Source organism: Cupressus sempervirens, chromosome 8 (genome assembly GCF_028749045.1).
Source record: "Cupressus sempervirens isolate cs-2001-9-10 chromosome 8, ASM2874904v1, whole genome shotgun sequence".
Taxonomy (NCBI): Eukaryota; Viridiplantae; Streptophyta; class Pinopsida; order Cupressales; family Cupressaceae; genus Cupressus; species Cupressus sempervirens.
In genome coordinates this window covers 157,121,704-157,141,239 of record NC_143125.1, presented here as the reverse complement: position 1 = coordinate 157,141,239, position 19,536 = coordinate 157,121,704, and the positions used below count along the sequence as shown (strand labels likewise).

The 19,536-nt window shown below is 36.3% G+C and overlaps 1 protein-coding gene across 3 annotated transcripts in view; it reads right to left on the bottom strand.

Moving 5' to 3' along the window:
* LOC149542030 (uncharacterized) overlaps positions 1-19,536 on the bottom strand; it is a 192,316-nt gene that overhangs the window by 16,750 nt on the left and 156,030 nt on the right. For all 3 annotated transcript variants that reach the window (XM_089797070.1, XM_089797071.1, XM_089797072.1), the window contains one exon: positions 17,552-17,620. In XM_089797070.1, coding sequence (XP_089653196.1) covers positions 17,552-17,620 — 69 coding nt within the window. Of the gene's footprint in view, positions 1-17,551; positions 17,621-19,536 lie in introns of those variants that run through there.

The following is a 19,536-nucleotide window of genomic DNA, read 5'->3' as shown; positions in this document are numbered from 1 at the left end:
ATTGCAAATTCTTTGATAACTGTACATAGGGAGGTCCTAAGTTTTGATTGGGCGGATGACACTGCCTATAAAGAATGGAAAGATAAGTTTATGTCTATAGAGAAGATGGCAGAAGATGACGAGGTAGAAGATGATGAGAAAGAAGAAGGTGCAAGAGTAACTATCACCCTTACAGTTAATAATGAGGACAAGGAAAATCCTCAGGTTAAAGTAAGTTTGCAGGTAACTAGAGATGACTCATCGCTTTCAAGCTTGATGGCCACTTACTCCAAGGAATCAGAATAATCAAAGAACCAGATCATAGTACCCTTGTCTTTCCAAGTGGTGTAACAGAAAGGGACCCACAAAAGAATGTTTGATGTATCAATCTTTCTGTTATCCACAGTTTTGTCTTTTTGTGATAGATGTATGTAAGTATCTTTTTGAAGGACGCCTGTCAATCACATTTGCCCTTTGCTTGTTGCAACTCATGCCTATATAAATGAGTTTTCAAGGAAATGTGATGGTCTGAATTCTGATGTATTTTTTGGAATTATCAAGAACTAGTACAGTCGGTCCTGTTTCATGTAGTAGTTTAGATACTTTCAAGTGTACTTTTTCTCAGAGAAATATGACATAACCAATTGAATTTTTTGGGCTTGGTTGAAATTCTATTGGTTACTGTATTACTCATTCCAATAAGATAATACAAAGGGCTATTTGCACCATTTTTCTGTGTCATCACTTCTTGTCTCCATTTTATGAACTTGTTTATTTTGAAGTCATTTGAGTAAGGTTCATATGGCTGAATGCAATCTGGATTGGTTGTGTATTGGTTTTATTGTTGCTTTTAATTCAATGAATTATATAAATGCTTCAATAGATCAATAGAATTCATGAGTTTATGGAAAGGTTATTTTATAAGAATGGGAATGGGTGATTGTTGTTGATAAATTCGTTCACAAGTTGTCTAAATTAGATCTCCCACCAATAGTAAGTTTTTCCCAATGCATAAGGTATTGGTCATATAAACCATTAATAGTTGAGAGTAAATCTTGCTTCTGTATGCCAAATCATTTTCAAATTCAAAACCATTTTCAGTCAAGGTTGTATTGCTGGTCAGCACTCGTTTATACATTATTTTTGAGTTATAGGTAGCTGCTATTACCAGGGATTTTTTATAAACTCAAGGAGAATCATGACCAAATATGCTTAAAGGGATATATATGAATTAGAGAGTATCAACAAATGGATAAATTGCATATGTGATAGGGACAGAAGATGAGAATCAGAATGAAACTAAATTAAAATTCATACAGCAATATCTTAGTGAATTATCCCTAGGTACACCCACCTTGGTTTAGTAGAACCTAAAGAGTAGGAAACCATTCTTGGTTTTGTTGAAGTTGGGTCCAAATGATTTGCACACATGATTGCTAATGGGAATTGGCTATCCTTAGGTTGTATGAGCATTACCATGTTGTTATTGAGCATTTTGTTGTTCAGTAGTTTCAAACACCAACACCTCCCTCATGAACCTCTTTTTCAATTTACTCTTTAACTGTAATTTTTCGATATGCAATATTTTCACTAACAGTACCATTTGAATTCTGACTATAGAGTTTTTATTTTGTCTTTCAGCTTTAAATGGAGTTGAAAGCTACTATCTTCTCTTCCTCAAAGTAGTAAAACCTAATGTAATAGCTCACAATCTTTGTTTATTGCACAAGTCATTTGCACATGTGGCAACATAGCTTGGTGGAAACCCATTCCGTACAAGGATAATGGTGATGATTTTACCATTATGGGAGTCGGGAGAAATCATGAACTTCCTCACTGGTTCAATAACTTAGTCATGTGCACGACATATAGCTCCAATTGCAAAATGAGAAGACCTTGGTCATAGGCGAATACGAAAAAAAAGCCTTATAGCTATTCTCCAAAATACTCAACCACATTATTTCCCTTAGGTTCTCCATGCTCAAGGGCATCAATTTCAAGATCTTCCTCTATCTCAACAACTTGGACAATTTTATCCTTAACATATTATTCCTCAGAAATCTTGTCTATCTTGTATGGACCCTTTGCAACTCAGGAGCATGAGGAAATGATCCAATGGTTGTTGTAGGAAGAACTAGGAGATTTATAGATGGTGTGGCTTGGTCATGGTTGAGGTCTTCAACTCTACAGCAGCTTTCTATACTACCTGACAATACATGATGTCGGCAAGTTGGAGAGAGTGAATTTTCATACCTAGTGAATTTGTAATGGACGCCCTAGAAATGCCTAAAAACTAAACAACTGCTGATAGGAATTTTGTCAAACAGTTTGCATCCAACTCCTTATTCCTCCGTTTACTAATTTAACCCCTTATGACTTCAGAAATGAGACATTTATATCATTTGCTTAAATGGAATTGAAACTCACTCAACATGAATGAAAAGAAAGTACAATAATATGCAGATTGGAAATTGTATTACTGTTGATATGATGTTATTTTCAGAATTTAATAAAATCAAATATGTGCAGACTATCAACTCACTAATTACTCCAATATTATTGACATAATGCTCTAGTAAATGTTATTTAAACCTGCTGCTACAGTGACATGAATAGTGTCGTATGAATAGTGCCACATGAATAGTACTTGCGGGAACAGTGTTGATATAGTATTTTGTCTTTCAAACAGTCCAATATCTTCATAAAATCATTCCCTCAAAGTAGCATAAGCATTAGATGAGTAATGAAGAAGATATGAACAAAACATCAAATATGCCTATAGCTAGAAATGCACCCAATCTACCTGATAATGAAGCTGATAACAATAATTCCAAAGGCCAAACCCCAAGGGAATGACGTCTAGAATGTCATAAGAGAGAATAGGCGTACTCTAATGCCAAGAACGGATCTGCAACTCACACATCAATTTTCTTCTCATATTCAACCTTGCCGAAGGAAGCCACTAACACTCCCTTTTATTATTTCTCCAAGAGTCAATTCAACTCACATGAGCAATGTGAGATAAAAGATGTCCAATATAAAACATATTAAAATAATCACTTATGTCTCCCTTAGACACCCCTTTTGATTTGCACACATTCCCATAAAATTTAACATTAAAGTAACACTTTAATATTTTACAACTAAATTAAATGTTACTTCAATAATACTTCAGGCATAAAAATATATTAGCTATCGGACTCCGAACAACATGAGTGATAGCTCATCGAAAAGCTCTTGCCAATGAGTATCAAATCCAATCATCAAAACTAGCCTCCCCTGTGTCCTGCTTGATGGAGCTCTAAAATTTAAAATTTTAGGCATCCATTTGAGCATATCTTACCTCCATGATTAAAAGTATGTAGATGTATATACTTGTTGCCTACTCATGTTAAAGACTTTAAGAGAGAAGTCAAAATATTGCAAGCCTAGAATGAGCATGTGAATGCAATCCATTTGAAGATGATGATGATTATGTTTACATGCTGATAGAGTTTTGAAAAGATGGAGAGCTCCTTGGTCAAATATCGAAGTCAAAAGCATAAGTGCTAATGTAAATCTAATGCAGCTAATTCGTTCATTAGTCAAAGGAAATTTTAATATATGATTATGGTTAGCAAAGTCAGGACAGAAAAGCTTGCCTAGATCATTAATCCACTCTCTGATGTCAATATGAGAAAAATCAAAAATTTAAATGGCAACCAAAGACAAAAGTTTGGTGAGAGAAAGATCTAAGTCTAGATAGTTGTATACCCTGAGCACCTACAGTAATACTTTATGGCTTTTGCTATCATTCATAATGATGTAAATACCAGTCAAAGATAGTGCAAATGAATGAAAGCACGTCATGGAGCCACAAATAAACAATAATGAAAGTCAAGGCATGAGTTAATGCTCACTGGAAACAGAAGAAGTTAGAAATGATGAGATTGAATGATAAGTATCGAACAGACAGTGGTAAAGAAACCCGACAAAATGTAATCCGCATACTATGCCATAATATGTAATGAGAATGATAAACATAATCAGAGCACACCTCCAGTATACAAAATCTATATGGAATCTCAGAACGATGGATGATGTCTTGCCAGATCATGCTTGCAGACACAATGAGTAAGAAGAAATGCATCTCAAATATCGGGGAATGGTTTTCTTGGAGTTTTTGGTGTTTGGATATGATAAACATTTTTTGCCGTCCATCCATGATGTTGAAGATTTTAGCGCAGGGCCTTCATTACATGGGATTTATATTTTTTTTTTATAGTTTTTTAATTCGTTTTGTTATTGGTGCAGGTTCAAGAAAGGTTTACGAGAGTAGGAGATTCTCACCTGGATGTAACGAGTCTATAGAAAAGTGCACCGATAACAAGAGGATATAAACAATTGACCATGGCAAAGTATTGAATGAAGCGTAACATGCATACCAAGAGCCCTTTCCAGCTTGAAGTTGCGAAATTCCTAAGGCGTTATTTGGAGATATACTTGTGCGAATACATATTGGAGCAAAGCTCCTGTATAGGAAAGCACATGCGGAAGCCAAGAGTTAAAACGTCTGATCAGATACCGTATGGGAACCATGCATCTGGAATCGCCTAAAGGAATAATATCATACGTTCAAATCCCAACTCTTTTCAAAACAATTATTGATCAATAGTGCCAGCCGTATTAAAGATGCGTTAGTTTCTATTTGGTCAAATTTAAGCATCTTAATTAAACTTTTGATCAGTTAGAATGATTAGATGCTCTAAGGTATGTGTTGTTTTATCAAACACCTCTTCATCATCTATAAATATACGATAGAGAATCAAAACAAAGGGACACAATATATATTGTACTCAATATTCATATTTAAATTTTTACATATACTATATGCACTTGATATATTTTATTCTTTTAATGGTAAATAAATGAAGTTTTGAATTAAGCCGGTGGATTCTGGATTACCGAGCAAATTTGTATGCGATTCCGGAAATTGAAATGCATTGGATGGATCATCCCCAAGGAGTGTATCTAGTGCAAATTTGTTTTCGATATAATCTGTAAGCGTGTTTATTTAGTTTATTTGCATTAGAGTTTTAAATTATTATTAAGTTGCGTCCTTTATAAATGTTTTTTATTAATTTCTATAAATATTTTAATATTCGGATAAGTGGACTGGGTCATTATTGCATTTTAAATTTGATAAACATAAATATTGTGAAATATTTAATTATTTTCATATTTATGTTTAGTTTGTCTCCATATCACAGGAGTTAAAATGCATCCTAGACTAGTTTAAAATTGCATTTATATAATTGATCTGTCACATCTGAATTGTTAAAATTGTTTATAGCTTAAATATATTGAACTTTATAAAGTTGTATGTTTCAACTTATAATATTGACTCTGATTGCCCATTTAATCAAGCACTAGTCTTTATATTGCTCTTGATTCATAATCCATATGCTAGCAACTGTTTCATTTCTTTCCTTTGAGGAATTAATATATTCATTTGTTGCATTAATTTATAATTATTCTTTATTTAAAACATTATCACATTTATTATTCTTAATTTATAATTTGCAATCTTAAAGCTTTCTATTATTCTTGCCGTTTTGAAAAGCTTTTGTTGCATTCGCATTCTAATTTATCTGCTATAAGCGTCTTGGATCTAGGTGTCTAGTTCAGGATCAGGAATACCCGCCTTGGTTTTGCAAAGCCAGAAGTGCAAGGGATTTGGATCGCATCGATTAGTCCCGTCAAGTTGGCCTTCACCGGTTGGATATCCTAGTATCGAGTAGGCAAGGCTCATAGGGTTCCAATCTGCAATTTTGGGAACCAACACTGCTGACTTACTAAAAATAGTATGCTTGAGACTAAGTAAATCAACTCTGTTTTGGCCCAACCTAGAGATGACTACACCAAAACACTCTAAGACCCCTTTAAACCCTTTATTGGCCCTAGAGACCATGTAGAACTAGGCTAATGCACACACACTTGGTCAACTACAAAAGTGGGGACATTATAGTCTGCCCCCCTTGAAATTGCTTGTCCTCAAGCAATCTCAATCTAGCCTGCTGAATAACTTGCTCACTCTAATATGTAGCATCCTCCTTTGGCAAGTCTTTCCATCTGACCAAATACTCTTTCACTACCCTAGTTCTAAATTTCCTCACTTGGGTGTCCAGAATAGCCTCAAGTACTAACATGAGCTTCCCCTCCTCATCCAAAGGGGGTAAAATCTATACAAGGAAATACACTCTGACCAATGACTTTCTTAAGCCTCGACACATGGAATACATTGTGCACCCGATTGCCCTTTGGAAGCTCAAGCTCATGGGCGACTTCACCCACTCTACGAATCACCCTGTCAGGACCATAAAACCTAGGCTTTAGCTTCTCTGCTCCACTCCTCTTGAGCGATGACTGCCTATATGGTTGTAGCCTCAAATACAGCATATCCCCTACCTTGAAACTACGCTCTACCCTATGTTGATCAGCATACAACTTCTGTTGATTTTGAGCTTGTTGTATGTTCTCCTTGAGCACTCTCAGGATATCTAGACTATCCTGCAACAGGTCTTTGGCTTTGGGCACTTGGATGTTCCCCAAAATTAATTCCATGAAGCTGGGTGCTTCATACCCATACAATGCCATAAATGGAATCATCTTGATGGTCATGTGATATGTGGTACTGTAACAATACTCCCTCATGTATAACCAATTGACCCACACTCTCTGTTGTGCAGTCACATAGTTCTGCAAATAGCTTTCCACCCATTTATTTACTATCTTCGTCTGCCCATCTATCTGAGGGTGGTAACTCATACTAGGTGTAAGATCTATACCACACCGCTTGAACAACTCCTGCCAAAAGGCGCTCATGAACTTGCTATCCCTATCACTAACAATAATCTCGGTATCCCATGCAACCTGAAAACCTCTCTGAAGAATAAATCTACTACTTGAGTTGTATGAGTAGAAGGAATAGCAAAGAAGTGAGCAAACTTTGTCAATCTATCTACCACCACATAAATACACTCTTCCCTGCACTCATGGTAAACCAGTGATGAAGTCCATAAAAATACTTTCCCATTTCCTGTCTAGAATGGGCAAGGGCTGTAGTAAACCTATAGGAAACGCGTGCTCTCCCTTATTCTATTGACAAGCTACACTTCCTCACATACCTCTTAACATCATCCTTGAGCCCTCTCTATGAGAACCGTTCTTGGATCTGCCTATAGGTCTTGAAGACCCCTCGATGCCCAGTTGTAGGTGCATCATGAAATGCCCTCAAAATCTCCTCTCTAAACTGTGATGTAGGAATCAAATAAACCTTGTCCTGAAATTTGATCAACCAATCCGACACCGCATACTTGTCATCCTGAATGGTGCCCACAACTATCCCAAAAGCCCAATCATCTCCTGCATACTCTGCTGCAATTTGATCTCTCCAAGCTCCTGAAACCACTGCTAGAGCACATAAGTAAGGTCTCCGAGATAAAGCATCAACCACCACATTTTTCTTACCTTGACAAACTCTATATCAAAGTCATAAGCCTGCAATTTAATAACCCATTTCTGATGTCGATCATTAAGATCACGTTGGCTCATGAAGTATTTAAGACTATTGTGATCAGTTTTGATCACAAAACATCCACCTACCAAATATGATCAGAATTTGGCCAATGCATGCATTATGGCCAACATTTCCCTATCGTAGATAGAATAACTCCTCTCAACTCCTCAGAGCTTCCTACTCTTGAATGCAATGGGGTGTCTCTCCTGGACAAATATTGCTCCTATCCCGTCTCTTGAAGCATCACATTGAAGTTCAAATGGCTTCATAAAATCAGGTAGAGCTAGAACCAAACAAGATGACATCACTTGTTTGAAGTGGTCAAAACATCTCTACGCTGCCTCTGTCCATGTGAAGGCTCCTTTCTTGGTGAGATTTATCAAAGGTGTGGCAATCTGTGAGAATTCCCTAACAAACCTCCTGTCAAACCACATAAACCAAAGAACCCCTTAAGTTGTGTGAGGTTTGTGGAAGTAGGCCAATCCACAAGAGCTCAACCCGAACACCATTAGCACTAATGATATGCCCAAGGTAAAGGAGCTCGGTCATGCCAAACTCGCATTTTGATTCCTTGGCATACAATGACTCTCTATCCAAAATAGATAACACCTCCTCTAGATGCTGCAAGTGCTCCTCCCAGGGCTTACTGAAGACCAAGATGTCATCAAAGAAGATCAAGATGAATCTCCTCAATTGCCCCCTAAACACTTGGTTCATACAACTCTGAAATGTGGCAGGTGCATTGGTTAGCCCAAATGGCATAACCATAAACTCGAAGTGGCCATAGTGACATTGAAAGGTTGGCTTCTTGATGTTCTCTGCTCTCATCCTAATCTAGTGGTATCCAGATCGTAAATCAATTTTGGTGAAGAAGCATGCGTGCAACTCATCAATCAGCTCATCAATCCTAGGAATGGGATACCTATTTTTAATTGTTTTCTTATTCAATGCCCTGTAATTGATGCGCATGCGCATTGTCCCATCCTTCTTCACTAGAACTACTACTAAAGCAAAAGGGCTTTTGTTATACCTAATGTGCCCCATCTCCAATAGCTCCTTGATTGCCTTCTCTATCTCATTCTTGTGTTTTTGAGGATGACGATAGGGGGTAATCATGACCGGTTTGGCTCCCTCCTCGAGCTCAATAACATGCTCTATTCCCCTGTCAGGAGGAACCCCATGTGGAATATCACTAAATACTTTGGCATACCTGTCAAGTATCTCCTGGATATCTAGTGAGTGACTCTTTGCTTGTGGCTCTTGTGGAGCTGGCATAATGAAACATTCTACTGCCCACTCTACGTCATTATCCCGAAAAAGTCTTTGCATTCTCCTTAGGGAGACTACTCTACAACTCCCAATAGAAAGTCCTCTGAGTACAACGGTTCTTCCCTCATGCTGGAATCTCATCTCCAGTTTACTAGGTTGAATGTGAACTCAACTAGCGAGGCCATCCATGTCATGCCGAGGATGACATCATAGTCTCCCATGTCTACTACATAGAACTAATCCTCCAACTCATAGCCATCTCCAAATCTGATGTGAAGATTAAATATCTTCCGAGTGCATAATAATTTGTCACCATTAGCTACCATGACTCTAAACCTAGCATGTTCCTCAAACTGTAAACCTCTCATGGCTACTAACTGTGCATCTCTGAAGTTATGTGTAGCCCCAATGTCAATGAGAGAGATCACTTTCTGCCCCTGGACAGTACCCCTGACCCTAAATGAGATCACCTTTTGAGCCCCTATCAATTGTGCCAACGACCTATCATCCTTAGGAAAGATGTTCTCCTCTGGAGTGCTACTCTCATTCAAATCAGAGTGTTAATCCTCCCCCTTTGACTCTGACTCCTCCACTGAAAAATACTCCATTTGATTTTCCTTAGCCTTGAGAGGGCACTTATGACATAAGTCCCAAGGCTCTCTACAATGAAAACACAACTTCTTCCTCCTCAACTCATTCAAGGTGCCATTATATCCAACTCCCTATTATCCCATTTTGGTTGTACATCCTAGTAAAAAGGGTTTTTGTCCTTATCCTAATCCTTCTTCATATGTGAATCCCTAGGCTGAAATCTGCTCTTAAAAGAAGAAGGTGCTAAGTCACGAGCCTTCTTAGTGGCCTCCTATAATGTAGCAAGGTCATGCCCCTTGACCCAACCCCTCAAGGGATCTAAGTGTCTATCCATAAATAGCACTACTAATCTCCTCTCTAAAATATCTGTCACCAACACAGCTAACCTCTGAAATTCACTAATATATGTCTCAGCTGATCCCCACTGCTTGAGCTATGCCAACTCTTTAAACTGTAACTCGGGATCTTTGGTATCAAATCTCTCTATGAGTCTCTCAGTAAATTCCTCATAAGATGTGATCTGATTATGCCCCAAGGTTACCATGCCATCGTGTCACCACTCATACATTGGACCATCCAAATGAATAGATGCATACTTGATAGCCTCCTCCTCAGGCATAGGATTCAGTTGGATGTATGTATCTACCTTCTACACCCAAGCTCGTGTAGTCATCTTCCCCGAAGCATCATAATAAGGTAAAGAAAGTTTTCCAACTTTCTTTCTTAGCTCAAAGTTTTGATTTCTCCCTCCTGCTCTAGGCATGTGTCCCATCCTCAAGTCCATATAATCTCTAAGGGAAATATCTGTCTGAAACTCCAGTCCACTAGCCTCCCAGTCCCTCCTGAACTGATCTTGTTACTCAGTAATCTGCGGTTCATTTGCTGGTTGAACCAAATCTCTAGGTAGAAAGGTGGGTAGAAGAGGTCTCGAGCTCGTCGTCCGAGTTGGGTGTGCAGCGTGTCTAAAGTTATCGGCCTCATTCCCATTGTTGCCATGTCCATTATTTTTACCATTAATGTTATTCTCGGGACCATTGTTGTTGCCTCGACCTCCATTATTATCATTGCCCCCATTTCTATTGTTTGCATCACCTAGATTAATATTGACGCCCATTTGTGTAGCCATAAGCCACATCATATCCATTCACCTATTCTGCTCCTGTTGCATACACTACCCCTGCTATAACAAACCCAATAACCGTCTAAACATTACCTCCTCCTGATCTGGACCGACATTCTTGTCTCTGCCTAGTCCTATATTCCTGTCATCTTAGTCACCCATACTATTGTCTAGTTCAAAGAATATCTCCTCTGTGTTTGTATGACTGGATTATATGTCCACCTGCACGGATGAACTAGACTGCTCGCTCTGTCAGTCTGAATCTTTGTTGTCTTGCTCTGGTATGGAAAAAGTCGATGGCCTCTGTGGCATGCTCAAACATACATTCTTAACCTATTTTATTTTTAAATTTACTGTTTCGACATTTCGTCAAACACTTTTTCCTCTATCTAGCTATTCCAAATTCCCTGCAAGGCCTCCACAGGATGGCAGGACTTAAAGCTCTAATGCAACTGTAATGGACACCCTGGAAATGCCCAAAAACTAAACAACTGCTGATAGGAATTTTGTCAAACAGTTTGTATCCAACTCCTTATTCCTTTGTTCACTAATTTAACACCTTATGACTTCGGAAATGAGACATTTATATTGTTTGCTTGCATGGAATTGAAAATCACTCAACATGGACAAAAAGAAAGTACAATAACATGCAGATTGGAAATTGTATTACTGTTGATATGATGTTAGTTTCAGAATTTAATAAAATCAAATACAGGTAGACTATCAACTCACTAATTGCTCCAATATTATTGACATAATGCTCCAGCAAATGTTATTTAAACTTGTTGCTACTACGTGAATAGTGTCACGTGAATAGTTCCGCATGGTTAGTACCCACGTGAACAATGTTGCTACAGTATTGTCTTTCAAATAGTACAATATCTTCATAAAATCACTCTCTCAAAGTAGCATAAGCATCGGATGAGTAATGAAGAAGATATGAGCAAAACATCAAATCTATCTGTATCTAGAAATGCACCCAATCTGCTTAATAATGAAGCTAATAACAATGGATTCCAAAGGCCAAACCCCAAGGGAATGGCATCTAGAATGTCACAAGAGAGGATAGACATCCCCTAATGCCAAGAATGGATCTGCAACTCACACATTAATTTTCTTCTCATATTCAACCTTGCTAAATGAAGCCACTAATGCTCCCTTTTATTCTTTCTCCAAGGGTCAATTCAACTCACATGAGCAATGTGGGATAAAAGATGTGCAATATAAAACATATTAAAATAATCACTTATGTCTCCCTTAGGCACCCCTTTTGATTTGCACACATTCCCATAAAATTTAATATTGAAGTAAAACTTTAATATTTTACAACTAAATTAAATGTTACTTTAATAATACTTCAGGCATAAAAATATATTAGCTATCAAACTCCGAACAACACGAGTGATAACTCTTCGGAAAGCTCTCGCCGAGGAGTATCAAATCCAATCACCAAAACTAGCCTCCCCTGTGTCCTGCTAACTTACTAAAAATAGTAAGTATGCCTAAGACTGAGTAAATCAACTCCGTTTTGGCCCAAACTGGAGATGACTAGGCCAAAACACTCTAAAATCCCTTTAAACCCTTCGTTAGCCCTTGGGACCATGTAGACCTAGGTTAACACACACACACTTGGTCGACTACTAAAGCTAGGACATTACAAATTTGGTTCGAACAGCACAAGGGAGTCCAAATCATAAGATTTTTGAACTCTTTAAGTGGTTCATGAATCAAGTCAAATCCCAACTTTAAAACCTTTTTAACGAATTCATTTTAAAGTGCCAACCAAGATTCCTAATGTATGCTGAGAAATTATTTGATTTTATCAAGATTTGGATGCTGAGTAGCAATGTTCTGCCAAGTGTAATTCTTTCTATAATTGAAAGTTGTTGCTTCCCATATAGCAAAACCAAAAGTATTCTTATGTAGCAATGGGTCCCACCACTTTCAAGGCTGTTTGAAAATGCTTTTGACTCCATTCACTCTAGAAACTACATACTTCACAGAACCTCTTTTCTCACAAGACACCAAATAAGTGACTGCTGTATTTCCTTTCCTAACGATAGCAGCTTCTTGAAAGATAAGCCATTGTGTGCCTCATATATAGGCTTCTTTGCCTTGCATATCTGTCAACTAATACAACTGAAATAAAAATCTTCACTCTAATATGCTTTGACAGATACCCCTGCTTTTTGCATTTGCTTGAATGTTTCTACAGCTTTACAAAGAAAATCCGTTTTGCGCATCCACTAGAATCATTTTATCCTATTTCAATGGTCCCAATGTACTAAACAATTTATTGAAGGATGCTGCTAAAAAGATTATGGATCAAGTTTGCATCTTTTGTATATGATATATGGATAGAGTATGAAACCTCTAGGGTACTCCGAACAATATACTGATGCATAATCTTGAATACTTAATTCTGGTATTGAACAAGCTAGAATGCTCACAGTATCTCATATTATTTTATTAAAAGATGCTCTGACAGTAAGGTTAAAGTTTAAAATTGAAGCATACCAGAGGTAGGCCAACACAATGGAAGTCCAATCTTAACCAACAAACTATTACTTATAAAATATCGTGACTTGTACTGCTGTGCACCACACGTCACTTGCTGTCCATTCACAATTCTCCTTATCTTGAATGGTTGATCCCAGAGATAGCAACTCATAGAGTTATAAGCAATACCTTTACATCTCAATTGCATAGTCATATTCCCATATTTGACATAGGATCATTGCTCTAAGTGTCAGAAATGTCAATTCACTTTAGCATACATATAACAGCATATATCAGAGATAACAAGTGGCATTGTTCATTGTTATTTTACACACATCTCTTCATATTATCAATTACATAATTTAATTGCAAAATCAGATAATGCAAAGTTTAATGAAATTAAACCCAATCTGATTTGGTGGAATATCAGGATCAAATGATTTAAAATGATACTGGCAAGCATATAAGTGAAGTTTGGAGCAGAATGATTGAAAAGAGAGTTTTCAAGTTCAGATTAATCACTCTTAGTCTGGATCTATAGACTAGGTGTTCCTCCTGATCCTCCTTTCATCTCTTCTAACAAAATGGATACTCAAAAGGTGCAAATAATCTCCTCCCAGGACAGGTAACAACTAATGCAGACAAAGCATCAAGATATGGGTTGATCATTTCTATTTTGCAAGTTGTTTAGAAATTAATTCTCATAATTTTACCAAAGCTATGGCCACCCATCAAACTCTTTAAGAATCTCAGCAACAGCAATTTACTTGCACTGTTATAGATTCTGTCTTAATTGATGACTTTAAACCGAAAGCTTCCCCAATTTTCAGCAATGGAAGTTGAATGAATGTAGGAAAGACATCAGCCTTTTCCATTTGAATTCACTAAAGTTAGCCAAAGACATATAGGATGAGAAGGAAAATAAGTTTTTTTATTCCTTGAGCAATCTACTTCTAGCTAGAATGAAACGAAGAGATGACAACTGATTATACATACTCACTTGGCTCTGGGTTTTTTCTGTTTGGTCAGTTTTGGCTTTCACCTCTTACCTTTTATGCTCGACACTGTTAATCTAAGCTTGCTTCTTTGGGCTTTATGCTGCTTCTCTCAGGATGAATTCTACACTTTGCTTAGTAAACTGTACTTCTCCTCTGAGGAGGGCCCAGAAGAATTGTCCAGTTTTGCAAACCGCTTGAGTCCTACCTGTTTGGTTATCCATAGTTTTCTGGATTTGGTGTCCAACAAGTCTTTGTAAGACTAGTAGACATGTCCAATAATTTTCTTTACCTTTAATATAAAAAATCCTTTCAAATAAACAATGTTAAGCCAGCAAGCATGTCTTTAAAAGATATACACGACAGTTAATACTCCAAATAACTCCCTCAAAAAGCTCAAATAACTTTTGGACAACTTTTAAACAGCAGTGGCATCAAATAATAACATGACCTCCAAAATTTATCATCTCATGCACACATTAATCAACCATCATTCAAGGAAGAAGCAAGTAGGAGGAGAAGCTTTCAGGAAAGATGATGTCATCAACAAATAAATGATTATATTACTACAATGGCGCCATTTGTACAAGTCCCGCATTGTTGATAGAGTAACAGTAAGATGCAGGAAGAAATCTTAAGATTTCATCTCTGTAAAATGTGACGGATTTTTAAAAAAGACATTTTTCATGGACAGGTTTTAGCAAATTCATCAATAATTCATCCAAAATGAACCCACGGGTATCTGATTGAGCCCTTGCCAAATTCCTTTACATGTTGAACCTAGATACAAACCAGGTATGAACTAGAGCCAGGCATGCCCCCTGAAAAATAAGCAACTAAAAGTCAACTGTTAAATACCCAAGACCTATTTATTACACAATCGTTTTTTAGATCAGAACAGATAAATTGCCAGTTGCATAGAAAGGCGTGCAATCTGATTTACGTTGAATTATTAATTTATAAGTAAAAATTTGCACACACAAATATTGAAAATTAAATGAAGGATGTAGATGGAAAACAATAGCTGTAACAAAAACCTTCTGCCTTGTATATTTTGATTTTGGTAGCATATCACATTGAATAGAAACTAAAGAAAACCAAAATCAGTATTGAAAAATTGCATGATAGAATAGCGAAGTTGATGATGGATCAACTGAACTGAAAATCTGTATTAGTCTATTACAACTCTAAATGACTTTTGTTAATATTCATGCACAAAAGGATTGTCAAACTGACTCATCTCAATAATCGGAAAGAGGACTATCCCAACTTCAATTATAGTCAATTGATATTCTACAGTGACATGCTTGGCAGATTTTGCAGTCATTGGATTTGCCTATCTTCCACCATGCACAGATAGAAAATTTAACATTGTTCATATAATCATTTGTCAAATATGTCAGTCCTTAAAAGTACCAGACTCAGTCTATTTCAAGGTTGCAATTTCAGTGGCTATCTTAGTTTTCTTGAGTGAGGAATATTAAGATATTGTAGCGTGTGAAAGCCTCATCTAGTGGAAAGCTAAATGGACCATTGAGGGTTTCCCATCTTCATCAAAGACTCTTCCATCTTGCTTTCAGAAATTTCCTCTTAACCTACAAGAATCCATCTACATTTATTCTTGGTCTGTGTCTTTTGGAATGTGAAAGTGTTTTTGATTAAGAGTCAACCATGTTCATGCAAACCATTATGAATGAATCAAGCTAAAATACAAAGAATATGAATAATAAATTTCATATTTTTTGTGGTGCAATCCTCCATAGTGTGTTTAATTAACATTTCATGCTTATTTAGTATTTCAAAATAAACATCTTCTAATCATTGTAAATGCATTTCCACAATCCACCATAATATTATTTTGTGCTTTTGGATTTTGAGTGTGTGAATCTTTTGAGCCAACGTTTCAGGTCACACTCTGTGAACCATCATCAGGGCAAGAAAGCAGTAAGGAGATAAGAAGTGCGAGCCAAAACGTTGGCTCAAACGATTCACACAATCAAAATCCAGAAGGATAAAATTATCTTCAAATCATTCTCGAAGATTCTTCCATTTTCCTTTCAAAATATTTCTTAACCTATATGAATCTGTCTACATTTTTACTTATTCTGCTTTTTTTTTAAATGTCAGAATGTCCATGTTCATGCCAATAATTAGAAATAAATCAAGCTAGACACAATGTATACAAACAATACATTTCCAATTGTTTCATGTGCAATCATTTATAGGTATATTTAATATTTCAAAATAAACATCTTCCAGCTATCTTATATAAATTTGACATATTTCATTTCCTAAAGTTCTTCTTGTTTCCATCAATGCAAGATTACATGTGTGAAGACCCCTAGAAAGCTCAATTATTTTAGTTGAAAAAACCTAAAGAATTGATGAAGGGACATTCAACTGAGTAGAAAGAGAAAAAAAAAATATTAAAGAACCGCTGCTCCTTGTAGGGCAAGGTTACCTTTTACCACGAAACAAGAAATCTAATGTATGAGAACATCAAGGATAGAAAGAACCTCTAGAGGTAGTTAAATCTCATATGAATCCCAAGTCTGTAACTACTATTGATCAATACAAAGTTTAAATTAACTGACAAATATGTGCCTCAATTATGTTGCAAATTGTGAAATAAATCTTGCATCCAAAGGGTCTATAGCCACCTCAACAATATTATGTAGACTCAAAAACTGTGTTAAAAGTGTCTTCAAACACTATTCTAGGAGACACAGAAACATCTGACACTCATTTGATCATCTTTCAAAAAGCATCACTCTATTAAGGATCTTGCAATGGCAACTAGATGGACCCACTAAACAACTGAAATCTAACTCTTGAGAGTTGCAGACCAAAAAAGTCACTGGAAAATGAATCAATTGGATTGCCTTTCTACATGCTATTTTGAAATTATGCAATCAAACATTCCCTAATCTTGAGTGTAACACATCATGCCTATTTATGTGCCTCCGATGGATGCAGAGAGTACATTAATATTCAGATTGGTAGAATTGATATATTTTTAGGCCAACAAAAAAATTACTTCATCCTACAAATAATGTCAATAAAGTACAAAATCCTGGCAATAGTCTTGAGATATATAAAGAGTTTAGAAGATTGAAGATTTGTTCCTGGTTAGATCAAAACTATCAAAAGTAAGAAACTGAAGTTGTACCATGATCCAGGTGTGACATGTGCCTTCAAACTTTTAAAATTTTGACATGAATCATTAAGCCAAAAATTTAATTCTTTTCAAAATAAGGAGAAATTTTTTCCCAAGAAATGGATTAGAAAATCATTATAAGAAAAATATAATTATGGAGGACCAATTTGAGGTTTTCATACAACCATTATACTCATTACACACAAAAGAGAAAAGAAAATGAAAACGTAGAAGTAATCTTGATATCCCACTAGATGGCTAAATAGACAAATACAGCAAAAGGTTTCTTTAAAGAAAAAGGATAAAATATAAGACATGATTCCCTACAACCTGGGAAAAGAAAAATATTCTACAGCCATATAAGAAAGCAAGGAGGATATCACCTTTACACGGTAACCACGTTCCAGGAGCCGTTTTACCATTTCTGCTTTCCTTTCAAGGTCCTTCTGCTCCTGAAGCCATATTAATTTCAGAACTAAAACAATCTTAAAAGACTGAAGATATCTCTAAAGCTATTGCTGCAGCATTGATTAATTCATATAGTAGTTTAAATGGATAAATCAGCATTAGTTTAAATATTTTTTGGTGCATGCTAGAAGTTTACAAAACCTTAAAGAAAGAAATAAAACACACACACAAAGAGATTTGTCTCATCTGTGAACTACTAAATTGAGTCATGAGTATCAAAACTGCACTGCCATCATGCTTTCATAATGTGCCTAAAGGAGCTCCTACGACAGAAAAAGTAAAAAATAAATAAATATTCTAAACTCTACAGGAAGGTAATCTCAGTAAGCTTCGAGTGTGCATTGCAGCAATAGCATGTTAGCACAATATGAGCAAGGTCTCCAATTTGAACCCATGAGCAACCCCTCATGCCTATATTGAGCGAAAAATGAATAAATCTCTTGATTATCATGCAGACCAGGAAGATGTATAAAATGGTAACATTGCATGAATATAATGTGTACCAGTGGATTTTGTCTCCGTCCGTAGCTAAAGAAAGTGAGAATGTTTGCCATTTCAATAAAAGATAATCATCTCAGTAGAAATATAAAAGATCATAGGATTAGCGACAAGAATAAAGCGCATATGACTTGAAACAAAGAAAAATTAACCAATGAAAGAGAACAGAGAGATTGGGCAATGCCTCAATAATTGTATCACCAATTTTCAGGGTATCCTTTGCCCAGTATGCACCCTTTTTCCTGACCCTTGTAAGCCACTCTTCTTCTCATTTGCTCAAATAAATTCATCCACTACCATAGCTTTAGTGTCTTGAAAATTTATATTCCCACTGCTCATTCATTGCATTAGCTCTATATTGAACATTCCAAAACAGAATTTCAAAAACTACAAGAAAATCACCGCCTTTCAATTATAAAAGCAAATTGAAATTACTAGGCAGCTACACTGGATAATGAAAAGACAAAGGAAAAACCAAAATGTAAAATGTTTGACAATTCCCTCCTTACAATTGTGGAGAAACTTGTCACAGTTACCCCTATAGCACGGAGATGACTTCATCACTCAGAAGATTGAAATGTCTACATGTTATATGATGACTCCAAAAGAATGATTTAATCTCATTCATAGATCCACTGCAAACCCAATTTAATGCTCCAAATACCACAGCAGTAGGCTCCCAAATTCCAATGCCCCGTTGACCATTTGGCATATATTTGATAAAAATCACTTCAAGTATATGTCTCTGTAAGTCATTAAACTCAAAAGCGGGAGATATTAAGTCTTTACACCTAAGAGACACTGAAGTTGCATAAAAAGACGTGCCCAAAACTTAAATCACTTAAGTTGCATAAAAAAACATTCCCACAACTTACGAATGCAATAAAGTCAAAGACTCTAGCACTTGCCCAATAATGCTCTACATCCTCTTCCTCTTGGCTAATCCAAGGAAAAAATGCATCATTAAGCCTAATGGCTTGAGTTGGGAACGTCACAATCATCCACATCCAAAGAATGCTTGTCCGCAAGCATTTGTAGACTATGATGTTTAAGAATCTCCTCTCTATCCTATATGGCATCCTCCAAAGCCATTCTTTTGTAAGAAACTCAACCGGTTCTAACATCAATTCTGGTGGTTTGACATTTTGTCAAACATTGAACATACAAGCTCTGAAACCACTATAAAGAACCCGTCTGGCCCTTTCATCTTACAATGCTAACTGATGAAGATATTTTGCTTTGGTTTTACAATGTTTAGCAAATTTATTTATTTTTTGTTTTGATAATACTTGTTTTTGGGGTTTTTTTGACAATAATGAATGAAATGAACTTCACAATGCAAAACTTTTGAATTCTAATTGCAAAAAAGCCTTCAACAAATTTATTTAAATATTTACGAACT